A 14,213-nucleotide genomic window follows, 5' to 3' on the forward strand; every position below is an offset into this window, starting at 1 on the left:
AATTCCATTACGAGTGATGCATTCTGGGATTGCATATAGTGCACGCATATACTCATATACGCTCGTATATACAATTTTGCTTGCGTTGTGTGTGAATGAGGCCTAAGAATGCTTGTTTTTTGTCTTTATTCATTAAAAAAAAAAACAATCGCAGATATTCCCGGGGCCAATTATAAATAGACCCCTTAAAGAGACACTTCTCCACAATGGGCATTCTCATTTTTGGCAGATGCGGGAAAGTTAAACCACCTGACAATGTCTTATGTCTCTTTGGTATTCTATTTGTGAGATTTCTGCTCTTGAGGTCCTGGGTCTTTACGTCTGCTGTGGCCAGTATGAGGGGCTCCCACTCCCAGGGGGACAGAAACAGAGTTAGGAACTATTACAGGGCAACTCTGACCCTTCAGTTGTGCTTTAACTACAAATCCCAAAATGCCTCTGGGAATCATGCCTGTAACTGTCAGTCTTGCAATGCCTAATGGGACTTGTAGTTCCACAACAGCTGGAAAGCCGGAGTTGCCCACCCCTCAACTAGGGGCTAATTCATGCCACCAGGCTCTACCTATAACAGAAATATTATTTTCAGGTGGACTAACCTTTTAATATTTCTATGCAGTGAATCTTGCTGTTTGCTCTAGAGTTCACAGATCAATCCACCATCCTGACAAATAGGTCTCACACTACCTGTCCCTTCTGCTGAAGCGGCTGAAGTGAGACTCTTCAGTGAGCTGGAATCAAGATATTGAAAGAAGCTAGTGGGAGATTCAGTCCACTAATATCCACGTTTAACTGAAATATTCTTTGGGCTATCCAAACTTTGATTGGACAGCAATTGGATTGACTTGACAATATGACTTGATGGGATTGACATAAGGTTTGTGTACAAGGTATAAAAAATGTTCTCCTGTGACCCTAAGTCAGCTGATAGCAGGCTACTGTCTGCGATTCTGATGGCACAGCGTCAAACCACAGCAATACTGTCAGGATCAACTTTGCTGCCTGATTGACAGATGGCTCTGCCTCTCTAGAGCCAGAGCCAGCTGAGCCCGCCCCCTCCCCTGACTGTTCCTCCAGTCAGCGCTGGAGGAACGGAGAGGGGAGGGGGAATCTCTGTGGGGAGCGGTGACTGAGAGAAGAAGATCATTAGAGCGGACCTGTGACAGCTTCAGTGTCACACATCAGCTCTAATTATGGGGATGAGAGTTTTTCACTCTCCCCATAATTCTCCTTTAAGGATCATGCTAGGAGATGATGCCTATGGGTGACACCTCTAGCTTTTATACATAAAAATCCATGTATTGAACATCTAACCTACCTCAATGTATGAAACCCTAATTCAAATCCTGAATCATTTACAAAAGAACAATTGATCTCTGTTCATTCGTACACATTGACTATAATTTAGATTATTTTAGTCTTTTCATTTAGACATCAGCTATTAAGAGCTGAACTCCAGGCAAACTATATATACAGACAAAATACATAAAAGGGAGCCATTTCAGCTGCCAAGGCTTTTGTACTGGCCATGCAATGCTAAATTGGCACAGCCCTGCCAGAAAGTAGAGTCAGGTTGGTGACCTGACTTTGCTCTGCTGTAGAGCTCGGTCACTTCCCTGCCTCAGGACTGGGATTGGACAATGAAGCTCCTCCAGTCAGCTTGTTCCAGGGGCCTGCAACACAGCTGATTGGTTCCCAGTGCTGTTGCTCCTCCCAGTGCTAAGGATTACAAGGAGTTGATATCAAGACAGATCTAGGTACTTGCAGTAGCTTTTACAAATCCATTTGTTTTCTATGTATTTCTTTTGTAATAAACGCCCAGAGTTTCTCATTGAAATCCAACCCACTGAGCAGTAGCTGAATGCTCTCTTTGTTCCATATAAGCCCTTTAAATAAAGTTCGTCCTTCCTTCTGAAAGTTCTTATGGCAGCCAGTTGCTAGGCGGGATGCTCCTGTGGATGGTGGCAGGCTTCCGCCATGGAGCGGTACAATAATTAATATATAGCATATAGGCCGGTATATATATTTATTTATGTGCACTGATGGTGTATATTTAGCTCTGTGTATAGGCAGACACAGCTCCAGGCGGCAGCTATTACACTGCGAGCTGGACACATAGAGAAGGCTCCGGGCGCCCTCTGCTGTCCGCTCCGGGTATTGCACCCCCCGCTGCAGACTGCGGGGACCGCGGGATTGAGAGTGGACCCGGAGCCCGGCAGCATGAACCCGGGCAGCCGCTCCCATCCGTCCCCGGAGCACGAAAGCGCCAAGCCCGGGGTCGCCCGCCCCCACCCGTCAACGGAAGCCAGTAGCTCGAAGTCCGCCGCCCGCACTGATCCTTCCCCGGAGGCCGGCAGCGGCGGCTCAAGCCCATCGGACCGATTCGGGGTGCTCAGCACCGAACAGCTCCGGCAGCTCCTGCAGGACGAAGGCAAGCTGCAGCGCATCGTCCGCCTGAGCGAGCAGGTAGCGGGGCTGCTGGGTGTTTATGTGTCTGTATGTGTGTCTGTGTGTGAGAGTGTGTGTGAGAGTGTGTGTGAGAGTGTGTGTGTGTGTGTGTGTGTGTGTGTGCTGCTATGTTCATACATCACCTGAGACATGGAGCAAGCTGCAGACCCTGCCTGTTGAGTCTGGGAGCCCATAATAAAGACCCTATCAAACCCTGTGTGCATGGTGCCTCCATCACCCACCGCCTCATCTCTATGGAGCCATGCAGACACCTTCCTGGGCCATCAATGGTGCCTGGCTACCTTCTCCATCAGCTCAGTGCAAAGCAGTGGAGCTCACTGGGCTTTCGTGGTATCCTATAGAAAGCAGCTGTCATCATCACCCATAGATCAGCAGCTGGCATTATCAACCATAGACCAGCAGCTGGCATCACCTATAGACCTGCAACTGCCATCATCCCCTTAAGATCAGCAGCTGTTATCATCAGCTATAGACCAAAAGCTGGCATCATCATTTAAAGACCTGCAACTGGCATTGCCTATAGAAAGTAGTGGGCATTATTACCTATAGACCTCCAGCTGCCATCATCACCTATAGACCTTGTGGCAGGAGATGCCTGTATAAATGGAAGCTCCAAGCCTTTGTGGTCAAGTACCTGCTATAGATAGGCCCCTGTGTGTGTTTTTTCTTATTACCTGCAATCCCTGCCTGTTCATTGTCATACTTTTACATTGTCCCTTTATTTTATTCCATACAAACATCTGGTCTGCCATCAGGCTTGTTTGTAAATAAATGGAGGAGGCCGCGGCTGTCGACTCAGGGAGAGAGTGGAGCTAGTTTTGTTTGGAGCCAGTGCTATGGATGGAGATTCCTTGCCAAGGCCTGTATCCCTGGCATATCCCTGGCATATCCCTATGATGAGGGACCCATCCACACCTTGTCTACGTGCACAGTCCTTGCAGCAGCAGCATCATCCTCCTCCTCCTCATCCCCAAATGTTTCTACATCCCTTCACTTGGCTGAGTGTTTACACCAGCCAGCGTCTTGTATCTCGGCGAGACTCATTTGTGATGTACACACGGCTCACAACAACACTACATCTTGATATGTATGGGCAGAGACTGTAGCAACCACAGACTGGGCCTGTACCACCCACATATCCTTCTTGTGCTTACACACAGCCTGTAGCTATAGTACAGCCTTATGATGTACACAGAACCTGTAGCGTTCTTTGTCATGCATGCATCCACACAGGCCTCTCAGGGTGTGCAGATATGTGCGAGCTTTCCTTCGCTTTCTTGGCGAGTCGCACCTGCTACATACGTTCACATATAGCACACGTAGCGTTTCATCCAGCTCCGATACAATTCATTCATTTATTTATTTCTTTTCCCCACTAGTGTTTTGTTATGATATTCCAGGCCTGCTGGTGGTGACATGCTTTTGTATTGGTGAGCTGATCCCTCAGTCTGTCTTTTTTTTTTTTGTCTATTCTTTACATCTCCCTCCCCTTACATCTTTCCTTTGTTCCCTTTTCTCTCCTCCTCATTATTGTCATTCATGTTTTTTTTTTTTTTTTATCCTTTCTCCCGTCAGGCTTTTGTGGGTTTTATGTGTTTATTTACTCGCGCCATCCTCTCCCTCGTAATGTTTTTTTTTTTTGTTAGTCATTAGCTGTGTTTTTTTCCACACTGGTTTGTATACACAGATGTCGTTCTGTGTTGTGTGTTTGCTACTGTGTCCCCATTTATGTATTGCTAGCTGAGTGTTACCTTCTGTGCTTAAATAAAAATACACATATGTGTGTATATATAGTGTTTAATTACATTAAATATTAGTGTTTTATTAATCATAGGATATGAAAATAGCAATACATGTCATGTGTTTAAATGTAGCAAAGTAGAATGATTCATTTTAATGGTATTGGCCTCCCAAAAGAAGAAGAATGCAGTGTCCTCCTAATTCAGCCTGTTAGTGACTAGATTTATCAAAATGTAATGATAAAAGTCGCTGTGACAGTCACCATTTTGAATTAAAGTGACACTAAACTCAGGAGTTAAATCTTAAAAATGCATTCAAGTACCTTAACTATTAACAGAAATGTATCTTATTTGTGTATCACTCGGCTGTAGATCCTGAAATCATCTCTGAATTGGTGCTGACACTGTCCTTCCTTCTGGAGGGTGGCTACTTTTGTTCCTCATGGTCCCTGTTTGTGTTGTAAAGTAGTCACCGCCCCCTCCCCCTCCCCCGTCCGTTTCGCCAGTCAGCGCTGGCAGATCGGAGAGGGGAATCCAGCCCCTCCCCTGTCACGCCAGAGAGCTGTGACAGGATCGAGAGGTGAGCGAACCCGGTATGTGTTCGCTCACCTCCCGATCTACTGAGCCGACCTGTGACAGTCTCATTGTCACAGGTCGGCTAGAACTATGAGGTGAGTGGAAGTCTCCTTTTAATAGTTAAGGTACTTGAAAGTATTTTCAAGATTTATCTCCTGAGTTTAGTGTCACTTCAATATTCAAAATAGCGACCGTCACAGCGACTTTAACAATACAGTTTAATAAATCTAGACACTAGATCTTAGCATTTAGAATGGTTAGAATCCCTGGAATTTTTTTTTATTGTAGTCTGGGTTCCCGGCGAGGATGTTCACCCATCTATTTGTCCTAATGGACATTGTCAAAAAGTGTTGGAAAATCCAAAATTCCCCTTGTCATTGAAACATGGGGTGAGGGGAAATATTACAATGGGGATACCTGTTTTGGTGAGTGTCTAAAAAGGGATTACACCTTGCTCTCATTTCCTGTTGTGTTGTGGGACAGGAAATAAAATTAAATCTCCCCCGTGGGAATTGGACAGCAATAAAAAGAAGAAAAACTGACAGGGGTTTTAACGTTCTCTACTCTATCCAAATCTCTGTGCACTTAAAGGTTTAGTTCACCTTTTAATGTTTATTTTTCAAAAATCCATTAACATTACAGTTTACAATGCATAATAAAATGCTGCCTTCCATTTTTGTTTACTTTTATTCATGCTGCTCCTGTGGGCTCCACCTCTCCATCCTGGCTGCATAGCAGGATGGACCAAATGCTGGATGTGAGGCCCTAGCTTCTCATGAACGCGCACTCAACTAGGAGAACTCGGTTTGGCTATCCACATTTGCGCAGTTTGTTTTCTTTCTCACTCGCAGAACGCTGAGCTCACCCGCTGCTGCGTGAGACAGCAGACTGCGCATGTGTGGTTAGGCAAGCCGAGTTCTAGTCGAGTGCTCGTTCATGAGAAAAAGGGACAGTGCATCCAACGGTCGGTCTGTCCTCCCATGTAGTCGGCACGGGGAAGGGGAGCCCACAGGAGCAGCATTAATAAAAGAAAACACAAACAAAGGCAATCTTTTATTGTGCATTGTAAGATGTAATTTTAATGGATTCTTGAAAAAAATAATTCATAGCACGTGTGTTGGACAACCCCAACGCAAGAGAACGCAATTTGGCTTGTCAAGGATGGGCTTGGTTCACACTACCACATTGCAATCAGAATGCAGCGGTGTGTACTGAAAAAAAGTATGGAATGCTGTACTTTTTTTCAGCACTGCAAGAGGCGTAGCGTAACAACTGACTTGCACCCGACTGTGCCCATAGAACTGAATAAAATGTCACATTTCAATAAAGTTCTACCAAAATAAAGAAGTACACAGTGCAATGTGCTGGGATCTACGCATTGGCATCGCACACCAGCTGCTGTGTGTTTAACACAGCGGCTGGTGTAAAATGGCCTTAAGGCCCCGTTCACATTGAGCGATTTATCGCGCGATTTTTGTAGCGATATCGCTCATATTTCCGCACTATATCGCTCTATGTAGCTTCACCAATACATTTCAATGTAGCTGTTCACATCTCGTCGCTCAATATCGCTCAATATCGCTTGTAGCTCGTCGCTCGTCGCTGGTAGCTTGTCGCTTCTACATGACCCTTTTTTAGAGCGATTTTGAGCGATATTGCTCCTGATTGCATACAGCCCAATAGGAAGAAGTCGCGCGACACGTCGCTCAATGTCGCTCAATGTCGCTCAATGTCGCTCAAAGTCGCGCGATTTCCATGTCGCTCAGTGTGAATGGGGTCTAAAGGTGAACTAACCATTTAAGCAGTGGCTGTGCAACTTTCTGGATGACTATTGTTACTGGGGAAAAAAAATTCATGTAAAGTCCAGTTGTGAGGGAAATCTTCTGATGGGGACACCTATTCTGGGGAAACTTTCTAAAAGGGAATTACACCTCACTCCCAATTCCTGATGTGTCTGTGGAACAGGAAGCAAAGTGAAATCTCCCCAGTAGCACCCAGACTGCAATACAAAAAAAAAACCTGACGTTTTAACCATCCAAGTCTATGTAAGTACAGACGGTCCCTGAGTTCCGAACATCTGAGATACCTACGACTCGTACCTACGAACGGAGGTCCCAGGCTGTTGCACCAGTTGTAATGCTACCGTTCTCGTGCCAGTAGTACTGTACCTCCTGTACATTACAGGAAGTTGTTAGACATGCAGGCGAGGAGTGGGTCTTGTTCGTAGTAGTGTACCCCCTGTACATTACAGGAAGTTGTTAGATGTGCAGACGAGGAGTGGGTCTGGTTCGTAGTAGTGTACCTCCTGTACATTATCAGAAGTTGTTAGATGTGCAGATGAGGAGTGGGTCTGGTTCGTAGTAGTGTACCCCCTGTACATTACAGTAAGTTGTTAGACATGCAGGCGAGGAGTGGGTCTTGTTCGTAGTAGTGTACCCCCTGTACATTACAGGAAGTTGTTAGATGTGCAGACGAGGAGTGGGTCTGGTTCGTAGTAGTGTACCTCCTGTACATTATCAGAAGTTGTCAGATGTGCAGACGAGGAGTGGGTCTGGTTCGTAGTAGTGTACCTCCTGTACATTACAGGAAGTTGTTAAACATGCAGACGAGGAGTGGGTCTGGTTCGTAGTAGTGTACCTCCTGTACATTATCGGAAGTTGTTAGATGTGCAGATGAGGAGTGGGTCTGGTTCCTAATAGTGTACCTCCTGTACATTACAGGAATTTGTTAGACGTGAAGACGAGGAGTGGGTCTGGTTCGTAGTACTGTACCTCCTGTACATTACAGGAATTTGTTAGACGTGTAGACGAGGAGTGGGTCAGGCTCGTAGTACTGTACCTCCTGTACATTATCGGAAAGTTGTTAGATGTGCAGATGAGGAGTGGTTTGTAGTACTCTACCTCCTGTACATTACAGAAAGTTGTTAGATGTGCAGATGAGGAGTGCCTGCCTCTTCTTCCGGGTATGGTACTGTACATTACAGGAAGTTGTACAAACATCTATCCAAGTTGCATTTAAAGTAGAACTCCATACAAATTTATTTATTTTTAGTTTTGGTTAGTATGGTGTGGGGTTAGAGCCACTGTGAGAACAGCAAAAGAAACGTTACAGGGGGTTAACCCTTCCCTATGCTATCCTAAACATAAAAAGAATTGGGGCGGCTGGAGTTACACTTTTACCTGTTCCAACTTGCATACAAATTCAACTTAAAGGAGAACTATGAGGTGAGTGCTTTTCACAGCTCGCGGTATACTGAGCTTTGGGTGACGGGAGGACGCTAGTTTGTGTCCTCCCATTACCCTAAGGAGAACTATGGGGAAAAAGCCCTGACCCCATAGTTCTCCTTTTAAGAACAAACCTACAGACCTTATCTTGTTCGTAACCTGGGGACTGCCTGTACACTTAATAAGTCACCATGCAACTTTCTACTGAGCAACGCTAAATATATAATACTGAAACCGTTGGATACCTGTGAAGACTATTCAGCAGGAGCAGCGCACATGTAATGTAGAAACGATTTCTAACATATGAAACACTGTGACCTAGTGTCACCTTTCTCAGAGTAGCATTAAAATGGAACTAAATCTTAAAAATATGAATTGTGAGCAGACAGGCTTTTTATTGTAGAAGAGTAATGCTATGTCTCTTCTGCAATAAAACAAACTTACCTGTCTGTTCTCTATATCTTCTTTAGAGGTACACATGGGCAGATCAGTGTCACATTCTTGGCACATTATTTTGCTGGGAGGAATTAACTTCCACGTGCATGCGCGGGAGTTACGCCATCCCCTGCAGCCCAATCTTGACAGCTAAAAATCCTGCTCCCCTTTCATGTTTTTTTTTTTATAGAGTAGGGAAATATTAGACCAGGGGTAGGCAACTTCAGCACTCCAGATGTTGTAAAACTACAAGCCCCACGTGGCCTTGCAAAACCAACAGCCACTCTATTTTGCTTGGTGAACATTGTCACTTCAACAGGAAGTGAGGGGAAATCAAAAATTTCAGAGTTGTCACCAGAACAAGAGGTGAGGTGAAGTCGTCCAATAGAAACAAATGTTCTTGTGATAACTGTTCAAGATGGGACTTCCCCTCATTATAGGGAAATCTCTCATTTCCAGTTGTCCCTCCAGGACAGATAGGGAAGGGAAATCTCCCCAGTGGGACACAGTCAGCAAAAAATAAACTGATAGCAGTTTTAATCCTTCCCTACTCCAAAAAGTTTTGCCTTTACATACACTTTAAGAAAAACAACCCTTGTTGGATATTTTGAACTCCACACCATTAGTTGGTTTTATAACTTGGTCATAGGCTAATATAGCAGGATTCATAGGACGATGTCTTTCTGGTCACTAAGAGGCTTAGTGAAAGCATGTAGTAAGGAATTATGAAGGCTGCTTGCTATGGTAATACTGGATACCTGGCTGTTATGTTAATTTAGTGACTTCAGTATCTTTTAAGTCACTTACATAAAACCAGTATGCAGATTAGAAATGTGTGACTTTCTTGTTCTGCATATTTGAGTTTTGAAGCCAGCGATAGACAGACAACTAGCATTTTTCAGCAGTAGGTCAGCAGTGGCAGCCTTAATATTTCTTGGATACTGGTGATAACATCTTGCGGTGAGTGCTTGTTGTGTGAAGACAGGTAATATTTGATGAAAGCTAGAAAACATTGCACAAATTTTGACCAGTCAGTCACTTTTTTTCCCCACTAGTTCCTTGCTGTTGGGCATACAGAAAGTAGCGCAGAGATCACTGGTGGAACCTATAAGAGTCAATCAAGTTTCAGCTTTCATAAGCCTTTGGAATAGGCAGCCAAAAATTGGTCTAAAAGTACAGTAACACACAAAGAATCGCATAAGGAAGTCAGCAATGCAAGCTTCTATATTTCTTTCAGTACAGGTTGAAGCAACCCTGTCGCTATACAAGAAGTATCCAGCAAAGCCATATCTGTAAAAGAAGAAGGTAAATATATAACCAATGCGAAACTCCACTCTGAGAAATGGTCTTCTGAAGTCTGTTGGGAAATCAACACTTTGGTAGTGTCAGTCTCTTGGGTCCACTGTAGATCTCACTGGTTCCTCCTGGTGACCTCCATGTCACCTCACAATTGCCTGGAGGTAAGAAGAGGGAACCAGTGAGAGATGCCGGAAATCCAGGAGATGGACACATCTGAAAGTGAACCATTTTACAGCATCAGAGCTGAGTTCTGCAGCATGGGCAGTGGAAAAAAAGTTAAATATTTACCTTCTCTTTTATAGGTTTGGCTTTGCTGGATATTTTTTCTACAGCAACAGGGTGGCTTTAAGACTCATTACAAGTGCATGAAGGAGTCAGTGGTGCCTGTTGAGGCTTATCTTGCTTGTTGGGAAACCAACTTTCTTTTGACTCTGTTTAAAAAGTCAGATTTTTCCAGAACTGATTAATGTAAGCTGGCCGTAGACAGGCAGATATCACCCTTAAAACAGTGGCTGGGAAGATATCAGCCTGTCCTTGTGTTAACTGCACTTTACATGCTGTACTTCTGATCCTTCAGTCTTCTTTTACTTAGAAGAGAAAAGGATCATGACAGGTTCACAGAGAGGTTTCCCAACAAGAAATGGAGAAACCTTTGGAGCACCATTGACTGAGTAATTAGGAAAACAGTACTGGGAGAAATAAGGAAACTGCCATGGTGGCCTTCCTCTGAAAATGCTAACAGCCAGAAGATTTTCAAAAGAGGCATAGTAAGTAAGGGAAAGTAATGTTTTTGTATGTCATTTTTCTGTACATTCTTTTGATAGGAGAATCTGTTACATTTTCACGTGTTGAAGTCAGAAACTTTAATTAAGCCGCATATAGGCAGCCTATACGACTGTGTAGTAGATGCTACATTTATCACTCGTCACCCATACACCCATATTACCTGAACAATGCTGTATTCCTCATAGGAATGTGACACTAATGAGGCATGACTATAAAAGGAGGTAGTTACAGGATCTCAGAGGGCAGGACTTAATGCTAGTGTACCACAAATCCTCAAAACTAAATAACCAGTATTTTTGGTGGTTTTATGTATTTATTCCAATATGAAAGCCAACTTGAGTTCTAAAACCTAGCGTGTGTGTTTTTGCAGAGCTGGACAAATCCCGGGAACCAGGTAGCCCATGCTTCCTAAAAATTACAGCTGACACCTAACTTTTAGACTCCTTTCACATGGTCGGTATCCGTTCTGATCAGCAGGGGATCTGTGCACAGACCTCTTGCTGATTGGTGCAGTACAGAATGGATGCCGCTCTTGTGACTTCTGTGTCAGTTCAGTTTTTTCCTCCAAATTGTGATGGAGGAAAAAACTGAACTAACCGGACCCCTGTTAGGTCTTTGGGCAGTCGGATGTAAGCAGACGTGTCTGTTTATATCAGATTACCTCTTATCCGTCACAGTCAGGTCCGCCAAAATTTAACTCTGTTCTGATTTTTGTTCTGGACCTAGATGGAGTCAGGGGTTATCAGTTGTATACTATATTGCCAAAAGTATTTGGACACCTGCTTTTACACGCTCATGAACTTTAATGGCATCCCAGTCTTAGTCCGTAGGGTTCAATATTGAGTTGGTCCACCCTTTGCAGCTATAACAGCTTCAACTCTTCTAGGAAGGCTGTCCACAAGGTCTAGAAGTGTGTCTATGGGAATGTTTGACCATTCTTCCAGAAGCACATTTGTGAGGTCAGGTACTGATGTTGGGCGAGAAGGCCTGGCTCACAGTCTCCACTCTGATTCATCCCAAAGGTGTTCTATTGGGTTGAGGTCAGGACTCTGTGCAGGCCAGTCAAGTTCCTCCACCCCAAACTTGCTCATCCATGTCTTTGTGGACCTTGCTTTGTGCACTGGTGTGCAGTCATGTTGGAACAGGAAGGGGCCATCCCCAAACTGTTCCCACAAAGTTGGGAGCATGAAATTGTTCACAATGTCTTGTTATGCTGATGCCTTAAGAGTTCCCTTCACTGGAACTAAGGGGCTAAGCCCAACCCCTGAAAAACAACCCCACACCATAATCCCCCCTCCACCAAACTTTACACTTGGCACAATGCAGTCTGGCAAGTACCGTTCTCCTGGCAACCGCCAAATCCAGACACGTCCACCGGATTGCCAGACAGAGAAGCATGATTTGCCACTCCAGAGAACACATCTCCACTTTCTAGAGTCTAGTGGTGGTGTGCTTTACACCACTGCATCCGACGCTTTGCATTGCACTTGGTGATGTAAGGCTTGGATGCAGCTGCTCGGCCATGGAAACCCATTCCATGAAGCTCTCTACGCAATGTTGTTTTGCTAATCTGAATGCCACACAAAGTTTGGAGGTCTGTAGCTATTGACTCTGCAGACAGTTGCTGACTTCTGCGCGCTGTGCGTTTCAGCATGCGCTGACACCGCTCTGTCATTTTAAGTGGCCTACCACTTCGTGGCTGAGTTGCTGTTGTTCCCAGTTGCTTCCACTTTCTTATAATATCACTAACAGTTGACCGTGGAATATTTAGTAGCAAGGAAAGGTGGCAACCTATCACGGTAGCATGCTTGAAATCACTGAGCTCCCATTCTTTCACAAATGTTTGTAGAAGGAGTCTGCATGCCTAGGTGCTTGATTTTATACACCTGTGGCAATGGATGTGATTGGAACACCTGAATCCAATGATTTGGAGGGGTGTCCCAATACTTTTGGCAATATAGTGTATGTGGACGCGCAACTAGATTCGACTGCCCTAAGAGCTAACATTGGGCTTCCGATCAGATCTCCCTAAAAAATGGACAGGCTGACCTGATGGGACTGCCCATATCAAAGGGCCCTAAAGGTTTCCTCTAATTGCTGTCAATGGGACTGGCTCCTAAAAACAAAAAATCCTGCTGTGTGCTGGAATGAATTCCATATTAATGGTATTACATTCTCAAACTTTTTTTCAATAATGAATCCAGATCAAACACATACATTGCCCAGCAAAGTATTTCTTTACATTTGTTGCCCAAATACTTAGTCAATATATTTATGAACAGCTGAACTTCAACTCTCTTGGTCCAGCTTCCCTGAACTTTCTGTCCAGTACAGGATGACAAGGGACAGCACAATATCCTGCATTCATCCATCTACTAGCTTGGAGAACAAAAAAGTGAGGAAAGAGGAGGGAGATGAAGAGCAGAGCATTGGATTGCCTTGCTGTGTTTGTGGAGACACACACAGCTTACTAGCACACATAAGGGTGACCCTGCAAGGGAAAGGAGCCACCCTAAAACAGCATATTGGGGCCAGCGCTCAGGGCCCACCTGATTCTGCAAAGCAGGTGCTGTAAGCTGTTAGAAACTGACTGAACCCACCTTACTGCTTCTGTTGTGATCTTTGAAGATACATTTCTCAACAATGTTTGTAGTTACAGAGGTCAGTGACAATTTGTTTAGACCTTTTTTACAGCTTGTTGAGACTGTAAATACTGGGCTTTAAAGTTGACATTTAGTTGCTACTGGCTACTTAGCATCATCACTCCTCGTAGTGTGATGTTACTAAATAAATGTTTGTGTTGGTCTTTTTGTAACATACAGATTCACAGAGCAGCGATGCTAAATTATTTTGCATTGAAACTGGTTGGCTTCATGACAAATGGACCACATGCATATTTTATGAACATCACTGTAGTGTAATATTACCAAAACATAATGCTCAACGCAGTAATAAAAATATAGTTACTTGTTGGTAGTACAAAGCAGACTTAGAAAGATCATTGTTTTTTTGAATTGAGGAGACCTAAGAATCACTTCTGACCCATACACTCCTCAGCTTGATCTAGAACGCCCTACTTGACAAGTGTCATTACAGTTGAATATTATAATATTCTAAAATATACCGCACTTTCTGATAGGTATCCATCTGCCTCCTGGCCTCTCCCGGTTGATACTCTAGCATTTTTGTGTTTAGCGGTAGTGATATACAGAGGCTTGCCTCTGGGCTAGCCTCTGATGACTCTTATGACACACCTTTGAAAGGTATCAGTTCATGAGAGAGGAATCAGTGTCAATACTGCTAGAACTTCTTGCTAAGCTCATTGCATGAACATAGGGGTTGGCCAGGATACAAGAAAGGGTATAGCTGTAATAATGCACTGCAGTATGATTTCTTGCTGTGATTTAGTAAGAAGTCTGCCATTACAAATGTATTTTGGTGAGGTGTTGTTGAGAATGCATCATACGTTAAGCATCCGCATACAAGGTATGGATACTGTAAAACTAGCGTATTGCAGATTCCAATAAAAACTTAGCCTTCTGACTTGCCAATACAGTTGGAGTTGGACTGCCACCCTGACAAAACGATTACTTTTTTACCCAAGTACTTCTACAGTCTTCCTTTAGTATTTTGCTGCATGGTGGGAGGAGAAGCAAGTCATGTTTATAGTTGTATGCAGATATGCATG

The 14,213-nt window shown here is 44.1% G+C and overlaps 1 protein-coding gene across 1 annotated transcript in view; it reads left to right on the plus strand.

Annotated features, from left to right (window-relative positions):
- The first annotated feature begins 2,133 nt into the window (after positions 1 to 2,133).
- Positions 2,134 to 14,213, plus strand: part of VPS37D (VPS37D, ESCRT-I subunit) — a 21,586-nt gene continuing 9,506 nt past the window's right edge. Inside the window, exon 1 of the mRNA XM_018557123.1 lies at positions 2,134 to 2,463. Coding sequence (XP_018412625.1) covers positions 2,218 to 2,463 — 246 coding nt within the window. The 5' untranslated portion in view covers positions 2,134 to 2,217. The remainder of the gene's footprint in view (positions 2,464 to 14,213) is intronic.

This window comes from Nanorana parkeri, unplaced genomic scaffold (genome assembly GCF_000935625.1).
Source record: "Nanorana parkeri isolate BGI_ZX_2015 unplaced genomic scaffold, ASM93562v1 scaffold269, whole genome shotgun sequence".
NCBI lineage: Eukaryota > Metazoa > Chordata > Amphibia > Anura > Dicroglossidae > Nanorana > Nanorana parkeri.